This window comes from Macaca nemestrina, chromosome 2, assembly GCF_043159975.1.
Source record: "Macaca nemestrina isolate mMacNem1 chromosome 2, mMacNem.hap1, whole genome shotgun sequence".
Taxonomy (NCBI): Eukaryota; Metazoa; Chordata; class Mammalia; order Primates; family Cercopithecidae; genus Macaca; species Macaca nemestrina.
Window position 1 is genome coordinate 169,813,384 of NC_092126.1, and position 23,925 is coordinate 169,837,308.

General features: G+C 43.5%; 3 protein-coding genes across 15 annotated transcripts in view; 1 reads left to right on the forward strand and 2 right to left on the reverse strand.

Moving 5' to 3' along the window:
- Nucleotides 1-3,796, forward strand: part of LOC105470377 (coiled-coil domain containing 191) — an 89,165-nt gene extending 85,369 nt beyond the window's left edge. For all 3 annotated transcript variants that reach the window (XM_071092394.1, XM_011722288.3, XM_011722289.2), the window contains one exon: nt 2,583-3,796. In XM_071092394.1, coding sequence (XP_070948495.1) covers nt 2,583-2,781 — 199 coding nt within the window. In that variant the 3' untranslated portion in view covers nt 2,782-3,796. The remainder of the gene's footprint in view (nt 1-2,582) is intronic.
- Nucleotides 1-20,168, reverse strand: part of LOC105470376 (zinc finger DHHC-type palmitoyltransferase 23) — a 34,293-nt gene extending 14,125 nt beyond the window's left edge. The window contains exons 1-5 of one of the 5 annotated variants that reach the window (XM_011722286.3): nt 20,034-20,167; nt 19,226-19,501; nt 13,807-14,514; nt 11,718-11,885; nt 9,690-9,865 (exon numbers count right to left, since the gene is read on the reverse strand). In XM_011722286.3, the coding sequence (XP_011720588.2) occupies nt 9,690-9,865; nt 11,718-11,885; nt 13,807-14,514; nt 19,226-19,368 (1,195 nt within the window). In that variant the 5' untranslated portion in view covers nt 19,369-19,501; nt 20,034-20,167. Of the gene's footprint in view, nt 1-5,210; nt 9,866-11,717; nt 11,886-13,806; nt 14,515-19,225; nt 19,502-19,724; nt 19,855-20,033 lie in introns of those variants that run through there. The other 4 variants (XM_011722284.3, XM_011722285.3, XM_011722281.3 and 1 more) reach the window with 4 other exon arrangements.
- An 866-nt stretch (nt 20,169-21,034) lies between these two features.
- LOC105470379 (GRAM domain containing 1C) overlaps nt 21,035-23,925 on the reverse strand; it is a 116,408-nt gene continuing 113,517 nt past the window's right edge. For all 7 annotated transcript variants that reach the window (XM_071092396.1, XM_011722294.3, XM_071092397.1 and 4 more), the window contains one exon: nt 21,035-22,783. In XM_071092396.1, coding sequence (XP_070948497.1) covers nt 22,703-22,783 — 81 coding nt within the window. In that variant the 3' untranslated portion in view covers nt 21,035-22,702. The remainder of the gene's footprint in view (nt 22,784-23,925) is intronic.

Genomic DNA, 23,925 nt, shown 5'->3' on the forward strand with positions numbered 1-23,925 from the left:
CTATATATACAAAATGGAATATTAGTAATGAAAAAGAATGAAATCCTGTCATTTGCAGCAACATGGATAGAACTGGAGGTCACTGTGTTAAGTGAAATAAGTCAAGCACAGAAAGACGAATACCACATGTTCTTATGTGGGAGAGTTAAAAATGTGAATCTCATGAAGATAGAGAATAGATTGGTGGTTACCAGAGGCTGGAAAGGGTAGAGCTTGGGAGGTGGATGCAGAGAGGTTGATTAATGGGTACAGTATACAGTTAGATAGAAGCAGTAAGGCCTAATGTTCAATAGATCAGTAGGGTGACTATAGTTAATAATAACCTATTGCACATTTCAAAATAGCCAGAAGAGAGTAACTTGAATGTCCCCATGGTAAATAAAAGATAAATATTTAAGGTGATGGATATCCCGAATACCCTGATTTGATCATTACACATTATATGAATGTATACAGTTACCACATATACCCCCAAAATATGTATATTATGTATCAATAAAAATATTATAAAAAGATAGCTATAGATAGGCTATAAATAAGTGCCAAACCAGTGATCATGAATATGTTTTAGGAGTTCAGGGAAAGAAAGAGAAATGTAGGCAAGGATGATCTAGGAAGATTTCACCCAAAGGGCAGAACATTTTTCAGTTAGGGTAGAACAGCAGGAGCTAAAATGCAGAAGTCAGAAAACAGGAGTGTAGCCATGAGAGAGATGTGAATGGCTGAGAATGGGAGACAGGGTCAAGGACTGGGAGTGTGCCCACAGCTGAGCACAGGAAGCTGTAAATGGTGGACTGAATGGATAAAAGCAAGTCCATTCCTTGGAGGCTTTTTTTTTTTTTTTTTTGAGACAGAGTCTCACTCTATTACCCAGGTGTAATGCTGTGGCTTAATCTTGGCTCACTGCAACCTCCACCTCCCAGGTTCAGGTGATTCTTGTGCCTCAGCCTCCCAAGTAGCTGAGATTACAGGCGCCCACCACCATGCCAGGCTAATTTTTGTACTTTTAGTAGAGATGGGCTTTCACCATGTTGGCCAGGCTGGTCTTGAACTCCTGACCTCAAATGAGCCACCCGCCTCGGCCTCCCAAAATGCTGGGATTACAAGTGTGACCCACTGCACCCAGCCGCTCCTTTTTTTAAAGCAGTACTTCCACCAACAAAAATCAACATTGTCAAAAATATTAACCAACAGCCATAAAATTAATGAGGACCGATGTGCATTCTGGGACTTCCTCAGATGGTCAAGAGGCCAGAACAAATCCCATGTCTCCCTATAGTTGTAAAAATGTAAGCTTAACTACTCTGCACTTTGTTTCAGCACTAACTCCACATACACACCACAGCATGCTATTCTTGCTTCTTTGCCTTTACTCAAGATGTGCTCTCCTCTAGGAAAGCCTTTTCTTTGCCTGACAAAAATTCAGTTCAGACACCATCTTCAAAAACGTCTGCTCCTCACCACCAGACTGCGCAGTCCTCCATGCTGCTCTATACTGCTGTACCTTCCCACTGTATGGAAACTCTGGTCACCTGTTTCAGCCTATCCTGGGGCAGACAGTACCTGGCTTACCTTGATGCCCCTAGTGTTCAGCTATGGTGGACACTAATAAATCCTAAAAGGCCATGGCATGCTTCCTTGTGACAGCGGAGACACTCACTTAAACAAGCAGTCTTCCATACCACGTCTCCAGAACCTGATGTTAGGATACTTTTTCTCAACTGATATTCAAGACTTGTTCTTTGTTGCTGTTGCTGCTGTTGGAGGTGAGGTTACCAGCAGGCTTTTAAAATATGTCTACACCCTGGGGCCTCGATGCCTGTAACTTTGGCACATTCTGCATGCAATTTTCCATCATTTTTGCATTGAGGGTTGTAGTTTCTGGATCCCTTGCCAGCATCACTGGTCCTGGCATGGGCACAGTATGTAGGCTGTAATCAGATGAACTCAGGAGTGTGCCTCGTAGCTTGCATTACTGGAGGCCATTTGGTGCTATGCTCAAATGTCACCTCCTCAGTTTCCCTGACCACTCAATCAAAAATAAAAATAACTGGCCAGGCACAGTGGCCCACACCTGTAATCCCAGCACTTTGGGAGGCCAAGGCAGGCAGATCACTTGAGGCCAGGAGTTCAAGACAGCCTGGCCAACATGGCGAAACCCCATCTCCAAAAAAAATACAAAACAATTAGCCAGGCATGGTGGCGGTCACCTGTAATCCCAGCTACTTGGGAGTCTGAGGCACAAGAATTGCTTGAACCCAGGAGACAGACATTGCAGTGAGCCGAGATTGCATGACTGCACTCTAGCCTGGGTGACGGAGCAAGACACTTGCCTCAAAGAAAATAAATAAAATAAAATAAAATAAAATAAAAATAAAAACCTATCAGTCACTCTCATTCCCTTTTGTTACTTTATTTTCCTCACAGCATTTCACACTATCATAATCCCAATTGTGATTTCCACACCTTTTATACAGCATTTTATTAACATAAGAATTATTTTTATAAAGTTCTTAATGTGCTACAGATGGAAAGCCAACCTTTTCTCAGCATTTCACTGTTTTCCTTCTTTATTCTTAAAGGAGGATCCTCTGGATCACATTTCGGACATGGAAGAAGTTTGTAAAATTTATGAAAGACGAAAGAGTAAAAGAAGAAAGGCGACAGCAACTTCGTAGGAAGGTAGTTGAAATTCTTCCAGACTTTCAGGTGCCTGGAAGCGACCATGAGCTGTACCAGCAATCAGATACTTGGTCCTTGAGTAAGACAAGTCTTTTGTGAACCAATGAACCAGATTAGTGTAATACTTAGGACAGGAAGCTCGACTGGTCCGTAATATGTGTGTTATCTCCACCCACCCACCCACATACATACATACACCTGGTTTATTCTCTATGAGCTACTTCTTAGATCAAAGGAATTATTTTGAGAATTTTTATTTCCTTCTTTGACTTTTCCTGGATTGCTAGTCATTCACTGTAGCATTTATCACAGTGGGATCATCCAAAGGAATATTCTAGAGATCCTCTGTTCAAATATATCCTATATATTTTTAGCATAGTAAACTTTAAAAAGGACAAGTGTTTGCCTGACTGAGCCTGTGAAGAAAAACGTGTCCATATAGCTTAACATGAGTTGTTGATAAATGTGACCTTAATTAAATAGAAATAAAAAGTAGTGAGTACTTAGAAAAGGAAAGGAGGCCAAGGCAGTCAGTCTTCTAGTACATTAGCATCACTGACAGGCACCCTACCAGACCTTGTCCATTTGAACCTCCCCTGATGGCAGACCATGCATGAAAATGTTCTCTACACTGCTGCTGCAGAGGATAGCCGCTTATCCTGATTTCAGAGAAACCGAGTTCCCAGAGATACTTCTCTTCCATGCACCTTGATAAGCATGCAGGAAATTCTAAAAGGTAGTAACTCTATCATGACAGTCCAGCAATTCATTAAATTATCTGTTCATGTTCCCAACCGCAACTGCTGAATAATACACTCAGTTTGTCTTCTAGTACTCAGCTCAGTTTGATCTAGATACTGAGATACTTATCTTGAATTCAAAGAATGTTTTCATCTTTAAGGTGCTATAAAGACTTATAAAATGCTCTATGAACTGTTAGAGAATTACCTGCTAGAAAAATAATTTTTCATTATAAAATACGTTTATTATGACAAATTCAAGTAGCCCATAAGTGCATATGGTAAAATGAAAGTCCTGTGCAATCCTGAGATGACTACTCTTATGGTGTGCTGAAAATTTGAGTTGGCAAAATAAAATTCTATGGTTAATTGAATGTTCTTGTTATTGTCTCGTACTTCCTCAGAAGGGTTATCTAGCTGCACCACCTGCTACATGACTTAGATCCTTTTACCATGGAGGATGTGTGATATGACCCAAACACCTTGAATTGAACTTTATTTATTCTATGATGCGCCTGTTCCCACAGCTTTTCCTTTAATATGATTATACAGTTGTCATGTTTTAAAAAAATGTTTTTCACGATTAATGGCCTCTAAAAATGTAACTAAAAGTAATAATATATCACTTTCCACCAAAATCACTATCAGTTTATACCTAACTACAGTACATTTACAAAATATTGGCTGATATTAGCACCTGGAAACAAAATACCAATTTTATTATTTTTTTGTTTTGTGTTTTTTGTTTTTGTTTTGTTTTGAGACAGGGTCTCACTTCAGGCTGGAGGTACAGTGACCTGATTATGGCTCACTGAGCCTGAACCTCTCAGGCTCAGGCAATCCTCCTACCTCAGCCTCTCAGATAGCTGGGATGACATGCCCAGGTAACATTTTGTATTTTGTTTTTTTTTTTTTTTTTTGTAGAGATGGAGCTTCGCCATGTTGCCCAGGCTAGTCTTGAACTCCTGGGCCCAAGTGATCCTCCCAGCCTCCCAAAGTGCTGCGATTACAGGCATGAGCCACCACACCCAGTCACCAGTTTTCTTTAAATGCTAAGCCTGTACATAAGGAAAGGTGACTTCCTTAAGTAAACATGCCAGGAGCCTAAATAAATCCCACAAAGCTTAAGTTTTCTATCTGAGCTTTATTTTTGCCTCTCCTCAAACATCAACTAGAAATTGAGTCTTTAGCAGCCCATATTCCAAGTGAGCCGGTTAGACTTTTTACGGAATACAGAGCCTTCTAAAGAGATACAATGGAAATAGTTTTGATGCCGTTTTTTGCTGGACTATCATGAAGGTATATTTCAAGATGTAACTGCTAACATAATGTATCCCAACATAATTGATACCCAACAAGCAGTATCCCTGACCCACAAAACTGGAGGAATTGCCACTGGGAACATAACAGTTTAGGGCTAGGGACAGATACACAGGATAGGGACACCGAGGGAGCCAAAGAGGCAGCACAGGTATAATGCAGGGTTTTCGGAAATCAAAAGACTTCAGGAGACACTCCAAGAAATACCAGCTATTTTCCTTAAAGAAAGCACTTTATTTTCCATTTAAACAACTTGGTCACAGGACATTATTTTACATAAATGGCAGTAATTTGTAAAATTTCCATGTAAAAGGCCTTGTGTCTGAGTCTGAGGTGATAAGAGGATATGAATACAAGTATATAAAAACAGTGCAAAATGTTCAGCCCACGGCCTCCGGAGTTGGCTTCAGAAATCCCCCTTAATGTTGCTAGACCAGTTACATTAAATATTAAATGTAACATCAGGTAAAGATTCCTGGGTTTCCTTTAGTCTAACATCCAACCCAGATATGCAATAAAATGAAAAGCTCAAAATCCCTAACAACTCAAACCATCCAATCACCCAGACCATTAGGATCACAATGAGTTGAGATTGCAGGCTTTATCATGTGCCATCTTGTTAGTGTCCCATCTTAAGAAATACAGAATTTTAGTTGCATCAATAACTAGAATAGACTAGCTCTGCTTTTAAAGCTTTGCCTTTTAAGTAGAAATTTCTAGAAGTTCACTTTCAAGGTGCCATCAGGAAGGCTAGGCCACTAATAAGTCACAAGCCCAACCTGGACATCGCGCAGCCTCTAAGACATTTGTCTCCACTAACCGTTCAGTCTTTAACCTGCTGCTGATCCTACAGTGAAACACTTAGTGCCAGCTGAAGCGTGGATGCTTGTCTATCAGCAACATAATTAAGTGTAGCTGATACTGCAAGAAATTTACATTAGTCACAGCAAACAGCCACAGGAACATACTGAATTGTACTTGGTAGTGAGTTTAGAATGGCTTTCCTGCTCCCCTGCATCACCTTCAAAGTGTTTAATACAAAAGGGTGCACATGTCAAGCTGCCACTGACAAAACCAGATTCCAAACAGGTGCCTCAGGAAAAGTCTCTTACTATCCATTGCTTGCTTAAGAAACCTCTACTTTTCAAAATGCAAGGTACCAGAATATGGCTACAATGAAGTCAGGGCATATAAACTTACCTAGGTTAAAAGACCCTTAAATTTCGCAAAACTTTAATTTTTTTTTTTTTTTGAGACGGAGTCTCACGCTGTCGCCCAGGCTGGAGTGCAGTGGCGCGATCTCGGCTCACTGCAAGCTCCGCCTCCCGGGTTCCCGCCATTCTCCTGCCTCAGCCTCCTGAGTAGCTGGGACTACAGGCGCCCGCCACCGCGCCCGGCTAATTTTTTGTATTTTTAGTAGAGACGGGGTTTCACTGTGGTCTCGATCTCCTGACCTTGTGATCCGCCCGCCTCGGCCTCCCAAAGTGCTGGGATTACAGGCTTGAGCCACCGCGCCCGGCCTAATTTTTAAACATCCTGGCTAAAACTGTGCTTCTAGATATTATATTTTTGCTTATACTAGTTTTAGCTTTATAATAAAAAGCTAATGTCCTACTCAAAGGAAATACATGTCTATTAAGCAGATGGTCAGTAGTATGTAGAACCTTACTGGCACTGTGTTTTCTGGCAGTGGAAGATTCTAGTACAGAAAATTGTCTCTTGCTAAAAATATTAGAAGTACCAAGGACTATTGCATAAGAGAAAGTTTGTAGCAATTTTTTGCTAGGCAGATGGTACACTTGAAGACAACAATTACTTCATTCACCAAGGAAAACACTACTTAGCAAAGATTTACAATATCCTAAACACAAACACATGTGTGGCTGAGGTGAAATAAGCAGCACGTTGTCCCGGAAACACACTTAAGGCTTCACATTAGCAGCATCAGGGTAACCTATCAAAGAGGCGTTATTAACGGTCAGTTCATTTCAGGAACGCTCAGCTGGAACCATAAAAGTACTCTGTGGGTATCATAAGAAACATATTAAATATTGAAGGATTTTCCTCTTTCATGCAGTCGTGATCCTTAACTCTTTCTCCCTTGAATCTTTCAAATCGGTGTATTCTTCTCCCCCCAGGAACAGTCCACAGTGGTGTGATAATAATCTAAGTGGCCAGATGATAGTAGGTAATTTATTAAACTCCATATCCAGTATGTTCATTAACAGAGACTGAGGACATGAGATAAGAGAAGAGGGCCTGCTTGCTTCAAATCATGTTCGAGGGGCTTGCTCCTCTGCCCAAGAGACTGCGGATTTATAGGTTCACAGGGCAATCCTCCACTACCACCACCACCAAATGCTTCCGTGGGATTGATTCATTCAGAGGCCTTGTCCTTTCAAAGATTCCACAATAAACTCACCTGGCCTCTGGAGAGAACCAAGGCCTATAATGAAACCCCTCAAATAGTTCCAGATCATAAAAGGCTCCAAAGTCCTATAAAACAAAGATGTCGCAGAGCCTACAGAACACTGCTCACGGATTAGCCCCTTGTTTGCTGCTCCTTTCGGTACAGACGCCTGGGAAGGCTTTTCCCCAAAAAAATTACTGGTCTTTTGACAGGTTTAAGCATTCTGTAAACTGTCCATCATGGGTTCACAAGGAACTTAAAACAAGTATCTTCGTGCCAATAAACCTGAATAATAAACAGAGAGTCCCTTCCTATCCATGGGAAGGAAGCTGAGTTGGCTCATCCAAGTAACCCTATTAGAGGTAAGTTGTTAAAAAAAAATGGTAATCATTCCTAATTCTCCAAATGACTTTGGTCTCTTTGTACTACTCATCTTCATCACATCACATTTAGATTGTTGTGATCAATTTGGCAAGAAGCTAAAGTTACTGACTATACTAATGTTTCTATGAATTTGTATGATCGACGGCTAGATCATCAGAGTTGGCTCTACAGCTGACATTCAAAAGCACGACTACCCATTTCTGCCCACATATGCTATCCCTGACATTATTACTCTCTCTCATCTCAAACCTGTACAGAAAGAAATTTGTTACATCAAATCCAACTTTAATTCTAGGTGAATATTCAGCTCTGGGCCAGGGAGAAGGCATCACTGTACAAACCTCAGAGTCTGCTAACATCCCCAGGCACAGAGCATAACATTCGTTAAACAAACCATCTCTGGGGAAAATGACGACAGCCTGAATAAGAATATGGTGACCATCTTAAGGACAGCTCCGATTAATGGCCACAGTAGGGATGGTGCTGGCTGCAGAGGGTGGAAGTGCAGGAAGTAGCAGTATTTCCTCTCAACAAATATAAATCTCTTGCTTAAAGCAGCATGCACAGAATGACTGAAAACGCTGGCGGTATTTTCCCTATATTAAGCTATAAGCCAAGGCAAATTTAAGGAGTCATGAATTATCTTTGGGATTGCGAAACAGTACATGTACAAAACCAACATTTCAAAAGGGTATTTTCCTCATCTGAAATTCTCTCATCTTAATTCTGTAGCAGAATAATCCATTGTACATAAATATTTAATCTTTTATACATTTTCGCTTTTAAGATATGATTAAAGAAACAGCTTGTTACTGTGGGAAGAGCCAGGGAAGAATGGTAATCCATTAATAGTGGAAACCACATATACCCTGTTTCTTCTCTCCTAGTGAGATACTGTTATTTAGGGAGGGGTAATTGAGAATTAATGTGCAAGTTAAGTGGGAAGATGTCACTCAACTCCTCAAAGTTCATACCGGAATAATGTGAATGCCAGAAGGCTGATTTTCACAATTGAGTGCTATAACTGACAGCATTTGAAATACATGAAGAAAATACTCGAGCCCTTGATGTTACTCAGCCTTCCTACCAGAAAAGAGAGTGAAGCATCCCCACAGGGGTGTCTGTTCTCCTCTTCCAGCCACAGTCACAAGTGTGCTAGCACCTTACCCGGTGAAACATGGGAAGAGGAAAAACACGTGAATGCCTATTGGAGTTATTTATAAGAAACCCAAGCAGAATATATAAAAAATAAATAGAAGAACTCATCACCTAAACTCATGGCCACTGTACATTACACTAGCAATAATTATCTTTATAACTGTTGTCAACTGTCTTTTCAAGATCAGACAACTTAGCGTCAATCCATCTGGTCATCTTCTCTGTTTGAGTAGTTCATGTCTAATACCTACGAAGGAGAAATTCTCACAACTGTACAACACGATATATGCTGAAAACTGATTACCCTAATCATATTGGCTTCAATAATCTAACCTACAAACATTTTTCTTCTGTCACAATATTCTCCTAATACTTTGTATTTCCATGGTGCTTGAGTTGTTTTTTAGTGCTTTCCACATCCATCATCCCTCATGTGACCCTCATGACAGCCCTGTGAGGTAGCCAGGGCAGGCATCAGTACCCCACTTTGCGGATGACCCTGAGACTTGGGAAAGTGACTCAACTAGGGGTCACATGGCTATTAAGAATCGAAAGAGGGACTAGAAACTATCCTAATCCAAAACTCTTTCCCCCATACTAATGGATGGGAATTGCTTCTATCAATTTGTGCATTAGCAATCCACATCCTTCTCAAGTTCAGGCAATTGAGTCAATTAAAAAGGTGACTAGAAAGGAATGGCTCTACTTTTCTGCTTCAGTATAAAAGTCTCTTTAAGTTGTGGCATCAGAAAAATTAACTTCTTCCCACTCCAGTCTCTAAACCTGAGCATGGCCCTATAATGCCTTTAAGAAACCGGGGATAAAAATGGACACTGAAGTGTAAAATGGAAGGGAGACGGAAGGAGGAGCCATCATCCCTCAGAGAGCCACACAGAAGGCACTTCAGACAATGTCCTCGGCAGGGTGGTGGAACGCACGCGTGCCCAGGGTGGAGAACTGGTGCCAGTTCCGCAGGAAGCCCCTATTGTACTGGCCTGTGTCCACGATGAGCCCGCAGAGGAGCCGGCGCCCAGTCTTCTGTCGGAGGGCCTGCTGGACTTCCCGTTCAGTCACATTGTAACTGATATTGATCAGCTGGATCAGGAAGATGTAGGCCATGCCTGCTGTGATGATCACAGAGTACCACACGCAGGTGAAGGAGAGAGCCGAGCTGGGAGAGGAGAAAAGGCTGGTCAGGGCTGCCATTTTTGTCACATTCAGAAAACTGTCCTCATCCTCACATTTTACACATTTTTTTACTTATTACTAAAGACTTTTGACATCTTCCCCAATCCTCCGAACTGGAAGATACTCAGAATTCCAATAACCTGCTTAAGCAGGAGAATGTGCATGTTTATTCTATAATTACTGGTGCCTGTTTTCTAATATATTACACTAGAATAGCAGGGACTGTTTTTTGCATTTTGTACCCTCCACACACCCAGCACACTGCCTGACATAACAGTGTTCAACACCTGTTTGTTAAATAAACAAGTAATTTGTAAATTATATCTAACTCATGACAAAACAAAGGAACCAAGGGATTGCTATAAATGTCCTCCAGGAAGCTGCAGGTGGATGCCAAGGGACAGTGCTAAAGTTATTAATCTCCATTCTTTCCAGTCCAGTGCTGAGGAACGCAAAGACCACGACGACGCCCAACACCAGCAGCCCTGTGCTTACTCGGATGTAGGAACACCGACCGTAACATTCCAAATTCACCCTCCTAAAGCCCAACACAATCACACAGGGCAGGGACGCTCCTCTCAGGCTCACTAATGAGACAGGCTGCCAGTGAGCCTCTGCCATCTGATGATTTTCAAACATTCGCGAATGAAGTTAGCTGGAAATAAGTTCATTCAGAATCTTCATGTGTAAAGCTGAAGGGACCTCAGAGACTATTAAATCCAAGGACCTCACCAAAAAGATGAGGTGCTGTGAATCGTCTGCACAGAGCAGGGTGAGAAGCAATGGCAGGACTGCGTTCCTCGGTTCCCTCGCCTCCCCACCGAGTGCACAGACATGCTATGCTTCAGGACAGGCCTCACCTGCAGCGTTAGCGGAGAATTTGACACGCTGGAGATACTCTCCACACAGCGGGGAAGGAAACTTACTCTGACGAGGACCAATCTATTCTAATAATGCCCACAGGTGTCTGGTTCTAGGATGACAATGGGGATATCTGTCCACAGATTAATAAAAACAAATGCCGCACAGGGATACTTTGTAGAGAAAGCAAGGATTGTTCTGAAAATGAAGAGTGAGAAGAAAGAAAAGGACCAAACCATAGACACCACAGAGCACTTATGTCAGAGACGATGATGAAGGGAAGGGAATAAACAGCATGGGCAGAGGGGGGCCCCGGCATACAGGGAGGGGGCGCTGAGGCCGAAGCTGAAGAATCCCAGCTTTTGCCATGGCCTGGAAATCTTCACAATCTATAAAGGGGCCTCAGGAAATACTGACCTACATATCATAGTAATCATCAGTGGTGATTAAAAAAAGAAAGAAAGTAGAACAGGAAAAACCAAGAGAGGTCACAAAGAAAAGCAAGGTTATAGAGATGCTGAGCACATCTCCAAAGGGTCGGAAGCAGGAAATTAAGACTGGACTAAAAAGCATCAGAAAGCAGCGGTAAAGGGAGAAGGTTTTGGATCGTTATGACAAAATAGGCACATATGTGCCCTGGGGCTGCTAGTTTCTGTTGATTGTTTTAGTTTCACTGGTGCTACTTTGAGCCTGTGAGTGGTCACCGGACTCTGGAAGTCCCTGATTAGGCCTGGTCCTGTTTGTAGAGAACTAGTTCTTCACTTTCTAAAAGGTCAATAATCCTTTTAACAGCACCCTAGAAAAACACACATCACCAATGCACAATTTTGCTGGCAATTTCAGGGATACCCAGCATTCCCACAGCCTGGCCTATGTTTTGGTTGAGAACTCCTAACCAAGTAGTAACAGTCCCTGTCGATGGCAACACCCATTTCTTCCCAGGGGGCCTCCATGCTGTGGTATCCACGGCTCACCTGTAATTTGCATAAACTCCAGGACAGTAGAAGAGAGCTGTGAAGACGCTTCTATCTCTACAAATGGTGTCCAAGGTCAGTGTGATCCCATACACCGAGGTGAGCAAGAAGATCAAAAGGGCAAGTATAAATGCTTGATGATTTGATTCTCCAACGCAGCTATTTATCCTCAAAACAGCATAGAGAAATAAAAAAGCAAACATTTTTAAGAGTTCTCAATACAATTTACATGATAAACAAGAAAGCTTTTTTTTTTTTGGAGACGGAATCTTGCTCTGTAGCTCAGGCCAGAGTGCAGCAGCGTGATCTTGGCTCACTGCAACCTCCGCCTCCCAGGTCCCGGTTAAGCAATTCTCCTGCCTCAGCCTCCCAAGTAGCTGGGATTACAGGTATGTGCCAACATGCTCAGACAATTTTTGTATTTTGAATAGAGATGGGTTTTCACCATGTTGGCTAGGCTGGTCTTGAACTCCTGACCTCATGATCCGCCCACCTCAGCCTCCCAAAGTGTTGGGATTATAAGCATGAGCCACTGTGCCCAGCCACGACAAGGTTTTAAATAGGGAAAGTGTAAATTACAGTTATTAAGAAGTTCTCTTATTTTGCAATTTTAGGGAATTAAAAACTTGCACACTGAGGGATGCAGTCTTATATTCACCGCTCTTTGCAAAGTGGAATCACATCGTCAGTTTAAGGACAAGACTAAGTAAAAAGCAGCACCTGGCTAACAAATCTTCCTCAATATCAGTATTACCCAGCTATGGAGAGCTAACATTGTCCTCACCATGTTAAGGAAAGGGAGCTAAATAGAATTATGAAAACGTAAAAATGCTAAATCAGAAGGATTACAGATTATGGGAAAATTCATGTTCAATATATGAAGAGTAAGATAAAGATCCAAAGAGGTGAGAAACACAGGGTGAGGGGAGGAACAACTTGGTAACCTGCAGGCTCTTTGGCAGGTAAAAACAGTTCTGTGTCGTGGCCATTTGTGGGGCAGGATGGACAGGGAGTGCCTTCTACCCACTGCACACCAGGATGCTCCGGTGGGCACAGATCTGCTCTTAGGTGAGCCTTCTGCAAACCAGCATTTGTAAATGGAACACACACACACAGGCACACACGAATAATAAGTGATGAAGACACAGAAGTAGAATATCTAAAAATGAAAACACCTGTTTACTTCTAAAGACAAAGACCCAGAAAAGAGCTGCCCTGCACTTGAGCCATGCAACTTGAGGCCCACGTCGATGCCTCTCAGCCTTTTCTGCACCCTCACCCTCTCCTGCATCCGCTTCTGAGGAGGAGGTGGGATGCTACAGGACCAGAATCCTAGACATGAAAAGCGTAACTCATTGATCACGACTGCCTGAAGAGCAATAAACCTGCAAACATGCTACTCACAGCATTCATGTCTGAATTAATTATACTCCCTTTAGTTTAGATGTTTTTAGTGAAGCTGCAACATCATCTTTAAACATTGCACTTCATATTTTATAGGGCCTTATGTACCTTCATTTGTTACTGGCCAACTGGGAGGTACAAAAGCCCATTTCTCTGCAAATAATCAAATAGAGAGTTTATCTGGTAAGGCCTCAATTCAGTAATGTTAAGTGGAAATCATCGGTAGCATCAAAAACGATTATGTATGTATGGCAAGGGGGAAAAAGAGTCACCTAAAAATAGGGGTACACTTTCTTCAGCTTTATGTTTAAAAAGGAATAGTACAGGGAAATATGCTTATACTGTTTCTGATCAATTCTTTTTTTAAAAAAAAAAATCATTCAGCTGTAGATACTTCTCTATTAGAAAGAAGATAAATGAGGAGTCGTTCAAAAGAAAATTGAAAAAAAAAAAAAACCCCACAAGTTTTCTGTTATTCTGCTTCAGGAAATGACTGAAGGAACTAAATTTGTGAAACTCGAAAAACTGATGACTAAGTGGGAAGATCACAACAACCCACAAATACCTACAAGGTGTAAAGCTGGGAAGGAGAGAAATTTTGGGATAGCACAAGGGAAGATCAAATGTAACTAGCGAGTTTTACATGAATTTACACTTTCCAAGTCTCCAAATGTTTCCAACATACCAGACACAGTGATGATCCATTCTCCTCACACAGATGCCACATATCCGGCAGTGCCACGCCCGGGCTGGTCGCACCAGCTGGCACTTGGCACACCAGTCCTCCTTTGCTTTGGTGGGGCTTCCAGCCGGCATCCTGGAAGAGCCCCTAGGGTCATCCTTTGCTGTGCGATTGTTGAGACTGCCCGACGTGTCTGTCCCAGGGAACCCTTTGGTCTTCTCCTGCCCTTTTCGGTTCAGCAGCTCCAGCTGGCTGCTGCTTAGAGCTCTGTCACTGCTTGCTGGATTGAGGTAGCCTGGATTCTTCTTGGCTCTGTACAAGGCTAAGAGTATCAGAAATAACCCGCAGGTAAGAACAGCTAGCTGAACGGGACCCACACGCCCTTTGGGGACTACTTCCTGCAGGAACACATAGTACATGTAGCCCAGCGAGAACAGTCCAAGGCTCAGGAAAAACAGGGTCTGTTCTTTCCTTCTGTGAGTGAGGTAGTAGTACCACAGTGCCAGCACAGGAAGGGAGGTCAAAACCACCACCCCCAGGAGGAAATGCCAGGAAGCCACATGAAGGAAGACAGGCAGCAGGACAAGAGGAGGGATGATGCTGATGTTCACTTTTTTGGCTCCTCTAAGCCAAGGAATTCGGAGGCGATCAGAAATTGTATCCATGACTCTTTCACAAGTCTCTGGCTGTAAAGATTTACATGTAATCCATCTATTCAGAAAAAGCACAAAGAGGAGGGACTTTATGTGGGTTTGTTGAATTAAAAGCTACAGAACACTGAATGCCAAACGGCGAGATAAATGATTACAGCTACCAAAGACCAAACATTTCACCTCCTTACTACAAAACTAAGCTTTTCAGATTCATATGTCATTTTTTAAAATAGGAACAAGATGTTTAAAACTTAAGGTTATTTCTCCCCTAAACAAATACATAGGTATAGACACATGCTGCAAGTAATGTTTACATCTTATGACCTGTACAGTCATAAGAATCTCAAAACAAATCACAATTTAGTTCTGAGGACAACATGGGAATTCAAGAACTATGAGGTAAGTGACAAAGCAGCAATAATCAATGAACTCTTGGGATCAAACATTATGAGGAGTGCTCAGAGGAGTGTCAATACTTCTGGGTGGAGTCATCAAAGGGGTCTTTGTGGAAAAGGTGGGATCTGTGCTCAACCCTGATGTCCAGCTAGCATGTGTATGAATGGAGAGGGAGGAAGGCAGGCCTTCCAGTGGAAAGAAATGTGTGCAGCACACACCTGGCATGAGCCCAGGCAGCAGACTAGTCCTGCAAGGATGGGGTTACATACAGAAGAATAGAGATCAAACTAGTATGAAATCACTGAACTTGGTGAACAGAATATTTGTTGACTGTTTTGCACACTTAGGCTATGCTATGTTCTAAATGTTTATGCCCCCAAAATTCATATGCTGAAACCCAATCCCCAATTCAAGAGTACTAAGAGACGGGGCCTTGAGGAGGGTATTAGGTCATGAGAGCAGAGCCCTGATGAGTGGAATTAATGCCTCTAAAAAACAGACCCAAAGGAGCCTGTTTGCCCCTTCCACCATGTGAGGACACAGCAAGAAGGTGCCATCTATGAAGCTGAGCAGGACACCTCATCAGACACTGAATCTGCTGCTCCCTTGATCTTGGACATCACAGCCTCCAGAACTGTAAGCAATAAATATCTGTTGTTTATAAATTACCCAGCCTAAGTTATTTTGTTATAGCAGTCTGAACAGACTAGGACAGAAATTGGTACTGACAAGTAGGATGTTGCTACAACAGATATCTAAAGGTGGATGTAGCTGTGGAATGGGTAGAGGTTAGAAGAGTGTGGAAGTGCATGCTAGGAAAAAACCTAGACTGAACAAACTAACAAAGGTGATTCTAGCAAGGGCTCAGAAGAGGAGAGCTGCAGAGAAAGTCGCAATCTTAGAGAATCCCTAAGAGGTAATGAACAGAAGGCTCTCAGAAATATGGACAGTAAAAGCCATTCTCATATGATCTCAGATGGAAGTGACAAACATGTGATTGGAAACTAGAAGGAAGGTGATCCTTGCTACTTATAAAGAGGGAAAGAACTCAAGTGGAATTGTGTTTGTGTCCTGCTGTTTGGTAGAAAATAGAACTCAAGAGTGATAAAACTGAGTATTTGGCAGTAGAAATCTCTAAGCAAAGTGTTCAGGGTGCTGCATGGCTTCTCATAAATGCTTATGATAAAATGCAGAAGAGATAATTTTTTTTTTTTTTTTAGACAGAGTTTTGCTCTTGTTGCCCGGGCTGGAGTGCAATGGCGCGATCTCAGCTCACCACAACCTCCACCTTCCGGGTTCAAGTGATTCTCCTACCTCAGCCTCCTGAGTAGCTGGGATTACAAGTAAGAACCACCACGCCTGGCTAATTTTGCATTTTTAGTAGAGACAGGGTTTCTCCATGTTGGTCAGGCTGGTCTCAAATTCCTGACCTCAGGTGATCTGCCTGCCTGGGCCTCCCAAACTGCTGGGATTACAGGCGTGAGTCACTGCACCCGGCCAGAGAGAGAAATAATTTAAAGACAAAATTCATAATCAAAAGGGGAGTAAAAGATTTGGAAAATTCTCAGCCTGTCTATGTTGTAAGAAATGAGAAAGCATGTTTGGGAGAGAACAGCAAGGATGTGGATGAGATCAGTATAGATTAGCCCCGTGCCAGTCATCAAGACGATGGAAGGACCCTGAAGACATTCAGAGATCCCTGGGGCTGCTGCTCCCACCACAAGCCTCAAGTGCCAGGGCTTTGAGGGCAGACAGTCTCATAAGAGGGCACAGGGCACCCATGGGGCTTCAGGGGGTACTGCCGAGTGCCATCTGAAGCCTCTGCTCCCTACATTCTGGTGCATGCCCCACGGCAGCTCCAGGTGTGGCTCCATTGGGCCTCGGTATGCCACAGAGGCCACCCCTGAAGGGCACATGTGGTAAACCTTGGTGGCATCCACAGGGTGCCAATGCTGTAGGCATCCAGAGTGCAGGAGCTGTAGAGGCCTGGCTGCCTCCACCTAAATTTCAAAGGATGCCCTGGAGAGCCTCAGGGCCGAGGCAGAGGACTGCCACAGGGGCGGGGCCACCACAGAGAGTCCCCACTAGGGCACTGCCCAGTGGAGCTGTGAGTGTGGTGGGGCCACTACAGAGACACCCCACTGAGGCAATGCCTACTTGGAGCTGTGGGGACAGGGTCACCCCCAAGCGCCCCAACCGATAGAGCCACTAGTATGCAACTCCAGCCTGGGAGAGCTGTAGGCATCTGTAGGCAGTCCAACCCGAGAGCTGCAGTGTGGGCTGTGCGCAACAAAGCTGTGGTGGCAGGGGCACCCAGAGCCTTGGGGGCCCAATCTCCAGCCCAGTGTGTCCACAAGGCAGGACATCAAGTCCAAGATTATTGTCAAGCCTTATTAAGACTTAACATTGTTTGCCCCACTGGGTCAGGACCTGTCACTGACACTCCTTTCTTCCTGTTGTTCCCTTTTGGAATGGGAATGTCTATTCTATGCATGTCCTTCCATTGTATTGTGGAAGCACCTAACTTGTTTCATTTCACAGGCACACAGGTGAAGGAGAACTTGTCTCAGGATGAATTGGATCTTGAAACTCATCCATATCTGATCTGGATGGTGATATTCAGACCAGACTCTGGACTTTTAGACTTTTGAATTGACACTGGGATGAGCTAAGACTTTTGGGGCTATTGGGATGAAATGAATGTATTTTGCATGTGAGAAGGACATAAATTTTAGGGAGCCAGGAAGTATTTGTGTCCCTCCAAAGTTCGTTACGTTGAAACCTCATTCCCAATGCAACAGTAATCAGAGGAGGTGATTAGGTCATGAAGACAGAGCCCTCGTGAATGAGACTAGTGCCCTTATAAAAGAGCCCTGTGAGCTTATTCGCCCCTTCTGCCGTGTCAGGACACACCACGGAGGTGTCATCTATGAGGAAAAGGGCCCTCACCAGACACTGAATCTGCCCGTGCCTTGATCTTGGATTTCTGAGCCTCTAGAACTGTGAGCAATAGATGTATATTGTTTACAAATTATCCAGCCTCAGTTATTTTATCATAGCAGCCTGAACAAATTAAGACAGGCTAGTAAGAAAAGGTAGAGTTTAAGGAAAGGTAACTTTGATTTTAGACAATTTTTAAAGGTAAGACTAGAACTTGGAGGTGAGTGGGAGGTAACTAGTTGGGAATCATACAGAGCGGCAGGCACAGTGGAAACACCGAGGAGAGGGGTACAGAGAGAGCAGAGGAGACGCCTCAGGGGACAGCTCAGGTCTCCAGGGTTAGGAGGGAGGAAGAGTTAGCAAGGTTAATGGAAGAGCTGCGGTCTTGAGTGATGGTGGTTATGGAAACAGCATCATTTCTCCATTCATTAGTGCAAAGTGCTCTATTTTCTCAGTATAGATTTTAGACTAACTCTAAAGAATCTATATTCAAAGACATCCATAAAAAAGACTACGCAGTACACTGTCAAGTAAGAATTACAAAGGGCTCACTGGGATTTTAAGAGTCAAGGCTAGTACTACACTGCAGACCCAAAGGAATGCTGTATTAATGTACCAAGCTCTAAGTCAACAAACTGGCACTTGCAATGACATTTTTAACCAGAAATAATTACTAATGGGAAAAGCAAGTTTCCAACATCCCTATTCTTCCCACATTATGACTTCCATGTGACAATAATTTTTAAATATATAATTACTCAGAAAATGGATTAAAACCAGGTTATTCACTGTCCGACACTAAATTTTTTCAGTGATGTTAAAAATTCTCTTTTTGGATAGTAATTTCCATCACTTGGAAAATAAAAGCCAAATACAGTACAATCAATCAAGTGTTGCTGGTCACACTGAAAACTGTGAATCCAGGGGAGATACATGCCTTCTGGCTGGAGTTCCTCCCCAGAAGCAAGGGGCAAGACCAGTACTAACAGCAGGAAAATGATCTTTCAACCCACAAGGCCCTCTGTGGTCAGGCGCCACCCAGTCCCAAGTAGTCAGTCTCTAAATGCTGAGACCTCTGAGAAGGCAGGAACTTTCTGGAACTAATGTGTTCATTTTAAACTTACAGATTCTGCTGGCTTGCATTTTATTTTATACTAACTTGCCTACTATCCCTTTAAACTGCCTGTTCTCTCCCCCATCTCTCTTTAAACGAAAAATAATATCCTATAAAACAGCAGACAGACAGCTGTGCCCTACTGCGTAATCCATCTTTATAAAATCCTCACACTTGACATAGAAGCCAACTCTCATTTTAGATGCTTGGAAATAGAATCAAGAGCAAATTCTAGCATTCCGGGTGGCTAGACTGAAAGTACACACGGCAGTTCTCAGAAGGGTGATGGGGCCAGCGTCAAGTAATGCTCTGCTCTTACCGATCACACCCTTCATCCAGATCTTGACAATCACACAAACAAGCAGCCACGTGGTTCTTTTCCCCATTCCGATCTATGTACTCGCAGCAGCACAGGGGCTCCAGTTCAGGTTCTTCGGTTTTCTTTTTCTTCACAGGTTTCATACTGCCCTTCTGTGTCCTGATTTGCACCTGTCACCATGAGGCGTAAGAAGCCCTCAGAAGGTAAAGGTGGAAAGAACACAACTTACATCTCGTAAACAGGTCCACGCCTCTCTTTCTGCTTAACCTCCAACGCCTGAGCAATCAAAAATGAGAAGAGAGAGGGGGAGGGGGTCCCGTTTTCATCAGGCTTTTATGGCTCCGCCTGGCCACACAGGGGGCTCCAGGGTTCTTGGAGCTCCGAGCTGCCTTCACCGCCCCTTTCCAGCCTGGGCAGGCGCCGTCTGGGCACCAGCCGTTCCTATGGCGACAGCCGACCACGCGTCCGGGACAGCCGGGGCGCGGGCGGTTGCGCTCACCTGCGGGTGCAGGCTGGGAGGGCCAAGCGGTCTCCGCTCCAAGCCTGGGCGCTGGTGGAAACTCAGCGGGGCTGCAGGGAAAGGCGAAGCATATGCCCGCTGGCACCGGCTAACACTCTCGGCGGCTGAGACCGGCGACCTCGCTCCAGGAATGCCACCAGACTCCCTGGCAGTGCTCGGGGGTCGCCTTCCAGCTCAACTGGTCGGGCCCCTTGCGGGGTGCGCCTCTCCCGCCCCCGCCAATCCGGAGGACGTGGGCGGGCCTCGCACGCCACCCCGCCAGGAGAATGACCTTGGAAGGGAAGTTACCTGCCCTCTGGCCGGAGGTGCAACTGCAGCCAAAGAGGCGGAGGGGAGATGGGTCGCCTTCCCCGGAGGCACGGACGCGTCTCCCGATCTCGGCTACGCGGAGCCCCGGGCGTGACAGCAGGAGTCTCCGGGACCCGGGCTCAGCTCGGCCGCTCCCTCGCCGCAGCCGCCCACCTGTGACCACAGCCCGCCGCTGCCCGGGCGGCGCGCCCGCCTCTCCGCGCCGTCCTAGCCGCTCCTCCGCCCGCCCGGCTCGGTGCGCCAAGTCCACGCGCGCTTCCGGGTGCCCCGCCCCCGGCGCCGGGGTTCCCCGCCTGCCCGCACGTGCGCCGCCAGCCGCCCCGCGGAGCCCGCGGGCGAGGCTCCTCCTCCTGGCCCGCGGCCCTGGCGCTGGGAAGGGGAAAATCGGCTCCCGAGAGCGCGTCTAGGAGGCAGGGGCAGGAGGCGGGTCCCGCACCTCCGGCCTGCCCCGCCCCGCCCCAGAGGCTGCAGCCGGGCCCCGCCGGTGCCTGCGGGCGGCGAGTCGGTGGGACAGCCTCCGGAGCCCGGGAGTGCAGGCGAGGTGCGGAGACGGAAATACGGGAAACCCGGGAACCCGGAGGATTTCCGAACTACGTGAGACCGTGGAGCGGCCAGCCTTCATTCAGACGCCGGCAACAGGCGGTGGGGGAGCTCTCCACCGCAAAATGTTATCCAAGTACCTCCCCCAGTTTCGCTGACCTTCTCTTAAAGGCCCATCACTGCCGCCGGATCTGTTCATTTAGCAACCTGTTCGTTTTCATGATTTCTGGCTAGCAGCCTTTACATTGGACCAGCAGGCCTCGCTAGTACTTTTGTTCCAGTCGTCTGCGTATTTGAGATGAAACTGCCCTGAGATGAGAGTCCTTTTTGGGTTTTATTATTGCACAAAATTTCTTTAAAGAGTGTAGGCCCATGTCCACGTTTCGCTACCGCAGGCTTTGTAGTTTTGTTTTTAAGTAGAAAAAGAAAACTACAATTCAGAAATTTTTTATTTTATTGATATTCAATTTACATAACAGGCCCAAATTTTATTAACTGAATTCTGCATCCATACGAATTTAGTCTTAATTTAATAAAGCAACTTACTTTGGTAATCTTCCTTGAGGTATGTTATAAAATACAACTTTTAAAGAAACATCACAAAAATATTGTTTGTCGATCATTTTTGTGACTTTAACAGAGAAATCTTCATCTTGCTCACAGCCAGACACTACATAAATCCTTACCAAAACAAAAACCCAGGTAGGCCCACTGATAGCCCTAGGTATGCTTAGTTGGAATTCACCCAGAGAAACCCATTTTCCCTCTAACGGAGTCAATACTTTCATTCTCTACAGGTATCTCAAAAATGACTATAATAACGCCATGTGGCTTTGGGGACTCTGGGGGAAAATGAAACATTTAATTAAAGGCAATAGTTGTTCAAACAGAATGTAGATACATTATATACATATATATGTATATAGATATATATGTATTTTTTCCCCAGAGAAAGGGCTGGAGACAAAACAGTAAAAACACTTCAACTTTCCCTAACTCTTGAAAAAATATCTGATTTTAAGTCAGTTTACAAAGTTCTTATTTTAATGAGCCACTTGTATGGAGACACATATGCATAAAAACTTTTTATGAAAGAGCCAAAGCTTGTATCTGAGTTACAACTTCAGAGTCACTACAGTTGTACTGGGACATACGTGCCCCAGAAGGTTTTATTAAAGAGCTAAAGTTTATGTCTGACTTATAACTTACCAAGCAAAACAAGTCACACACATACATAAAGAAGGAAGCCATACATGGTCACTGAAGGTACACAAATTATTTTCAACCAGATGGGTTGCTTCCACCATGAAAGACTGCTAAGCTGAAGCCAATCTTTGTTCAAGTAGGCATTCGATCTGTCACTGAATGCCCAGATTTTAACATAACCTTCTGGTTTTTAAAACTCAGAGGACGGTTCTTCCTTTTGACTCTTGGTATCCTACATGAGGAGGCAAGATAATCCCACCTCTGATAGTTACCTTAAGAAAAAACAACTATTTCTTTCATAAAGATACAACATGGCAGAAGATCCTTTCTGATAATCATCATCAACATGCAGATTCAAAAAGTTTGACTATTAAATTTGCATGCTAAATAAATGAAGACATTATAATATTTACAGTACACAAACCTGGAAATGTTATATGTCTGAAAACAGGACCTTTAAAATCAGTAATGACATAGAGGTTTCCTATATTGTCCTCTTTATCCTCTTGGTCTTCTCTCAGTTATGAAAGCAGCCTATTGGACCTGTACTGATTCTGTGCTAACAAAGCATCAGACTTCACTGTAGAAATGAGACCATACCACTCCGTTCAGGGTGTGTCACTTTCTTTTTTTATCAGAGAAATTCAGTTCTCCAATATACTTCATGGTTCACTGAAGAAACTCACAGCTTAAAAATATCTATAAGAAGTGAAAGATGGATTCTTAAGGCCAGCAGAAACTAATTATCAAATAAATGTTACTGAAAGAAATGTTCATATTAGAAATCTCAATAATGAAAAAACATAGAAATGTTCTATGCCAAAATCCTTCCTTCGTCTAGTTTTCTTCCAGGTATTTTCTTTTAGTTCCAATTATCTCCGCGGTTTTAGTCCTTCAGATCACTAGCTTTCAACAGCCATGCCAGTCTTATTCTTATTTAGTAGATCAAATGTTTTCTGAAGCATAATGAGTGAGCTCTTCAGCTGTAAACAAAATTAATTTTTAAAATCAGATTAAGTTTTCTAATCAGATTTGAAAATTTCTATTTTTTATGCCCAAAATTTACAGTGACACTTAATATAGTTTTGTTTATACCAATGCACAAATAAAACGTTAAATACAAAATACCTGATTCTTTGGGGTATCAGTATGATTGCTACAGAGTTCTTCCCATTTGCTGGAGTATTGTACTTCTTCCCGCTACTACATAGTCTACCTCCCAATAGGTCCATTAATCAAATTAAGCGTAGTGACAGACTTGTTTTCCTAAACGGTTTCTGAAGTTGCAGTGGTCTCCTCAACTACCCCCTAAACAACTCAAGTTTCGCTTCAGTGCCTTTGCATGCTCTTACCCTCATGTTCTTCACCTATCTAAAACTTACTCATATTCACACTCTTCATGTAGTTTTCCCCAGTCATTCTGCCTCTAAACTCCCAAAGCATTATCCTTACTATTTAACACTTTGACACTGAATTTTGTAATTTTGGTCGTTAACAATACACCTGGACAGCTCATTTCTCTAAGAAAATTGGATGCAACTCAAGAGCAGGCATTATGTCTTACTCTTTTTTTTCTGTATTCATTCATTCAACAAGTATTTGTTGCTTGCCTATTACATGTTGGGCAGTGTTCTAAGCACTGGATATACAATGGAGAACCAAATAGAGTCTGTCCTGTCCTTCATGGAGCTTACAGACTGTCAGGGATCCAGAACTATTAATAAAACAAATAATCACATCCATAAATACATACTTCGATATTTTATTAAGTTTTTGACTTGAGCAATTGGTGGATAGCAGCATCATTTTCTGAAATGAGACCCACTAAAGAATTAGGTTTTGGATTAGAGGAAAATTGACATTTTGGACATAATCAGTTTGAGAATCCTGTTAGTTATACAGGTGAAGATGCCAAGTAAGCAAGTGACTGTATGAGTCTAGAGCTCAAGTCGAGGCGAGAGAGATGTACTTGGGAGTTGCTGCTATCTGAACATTTGTGTCCTCTTCAAAATTCATGTTCAAACTGAATCCCCAATGCAACAGCATGAAGAGACGTGGCCTCTGGAAGGTAATTAGCTCATGAGGGCTCTTATGAGTGGATTAGTGCTCTTATAAAAGAGCTTCA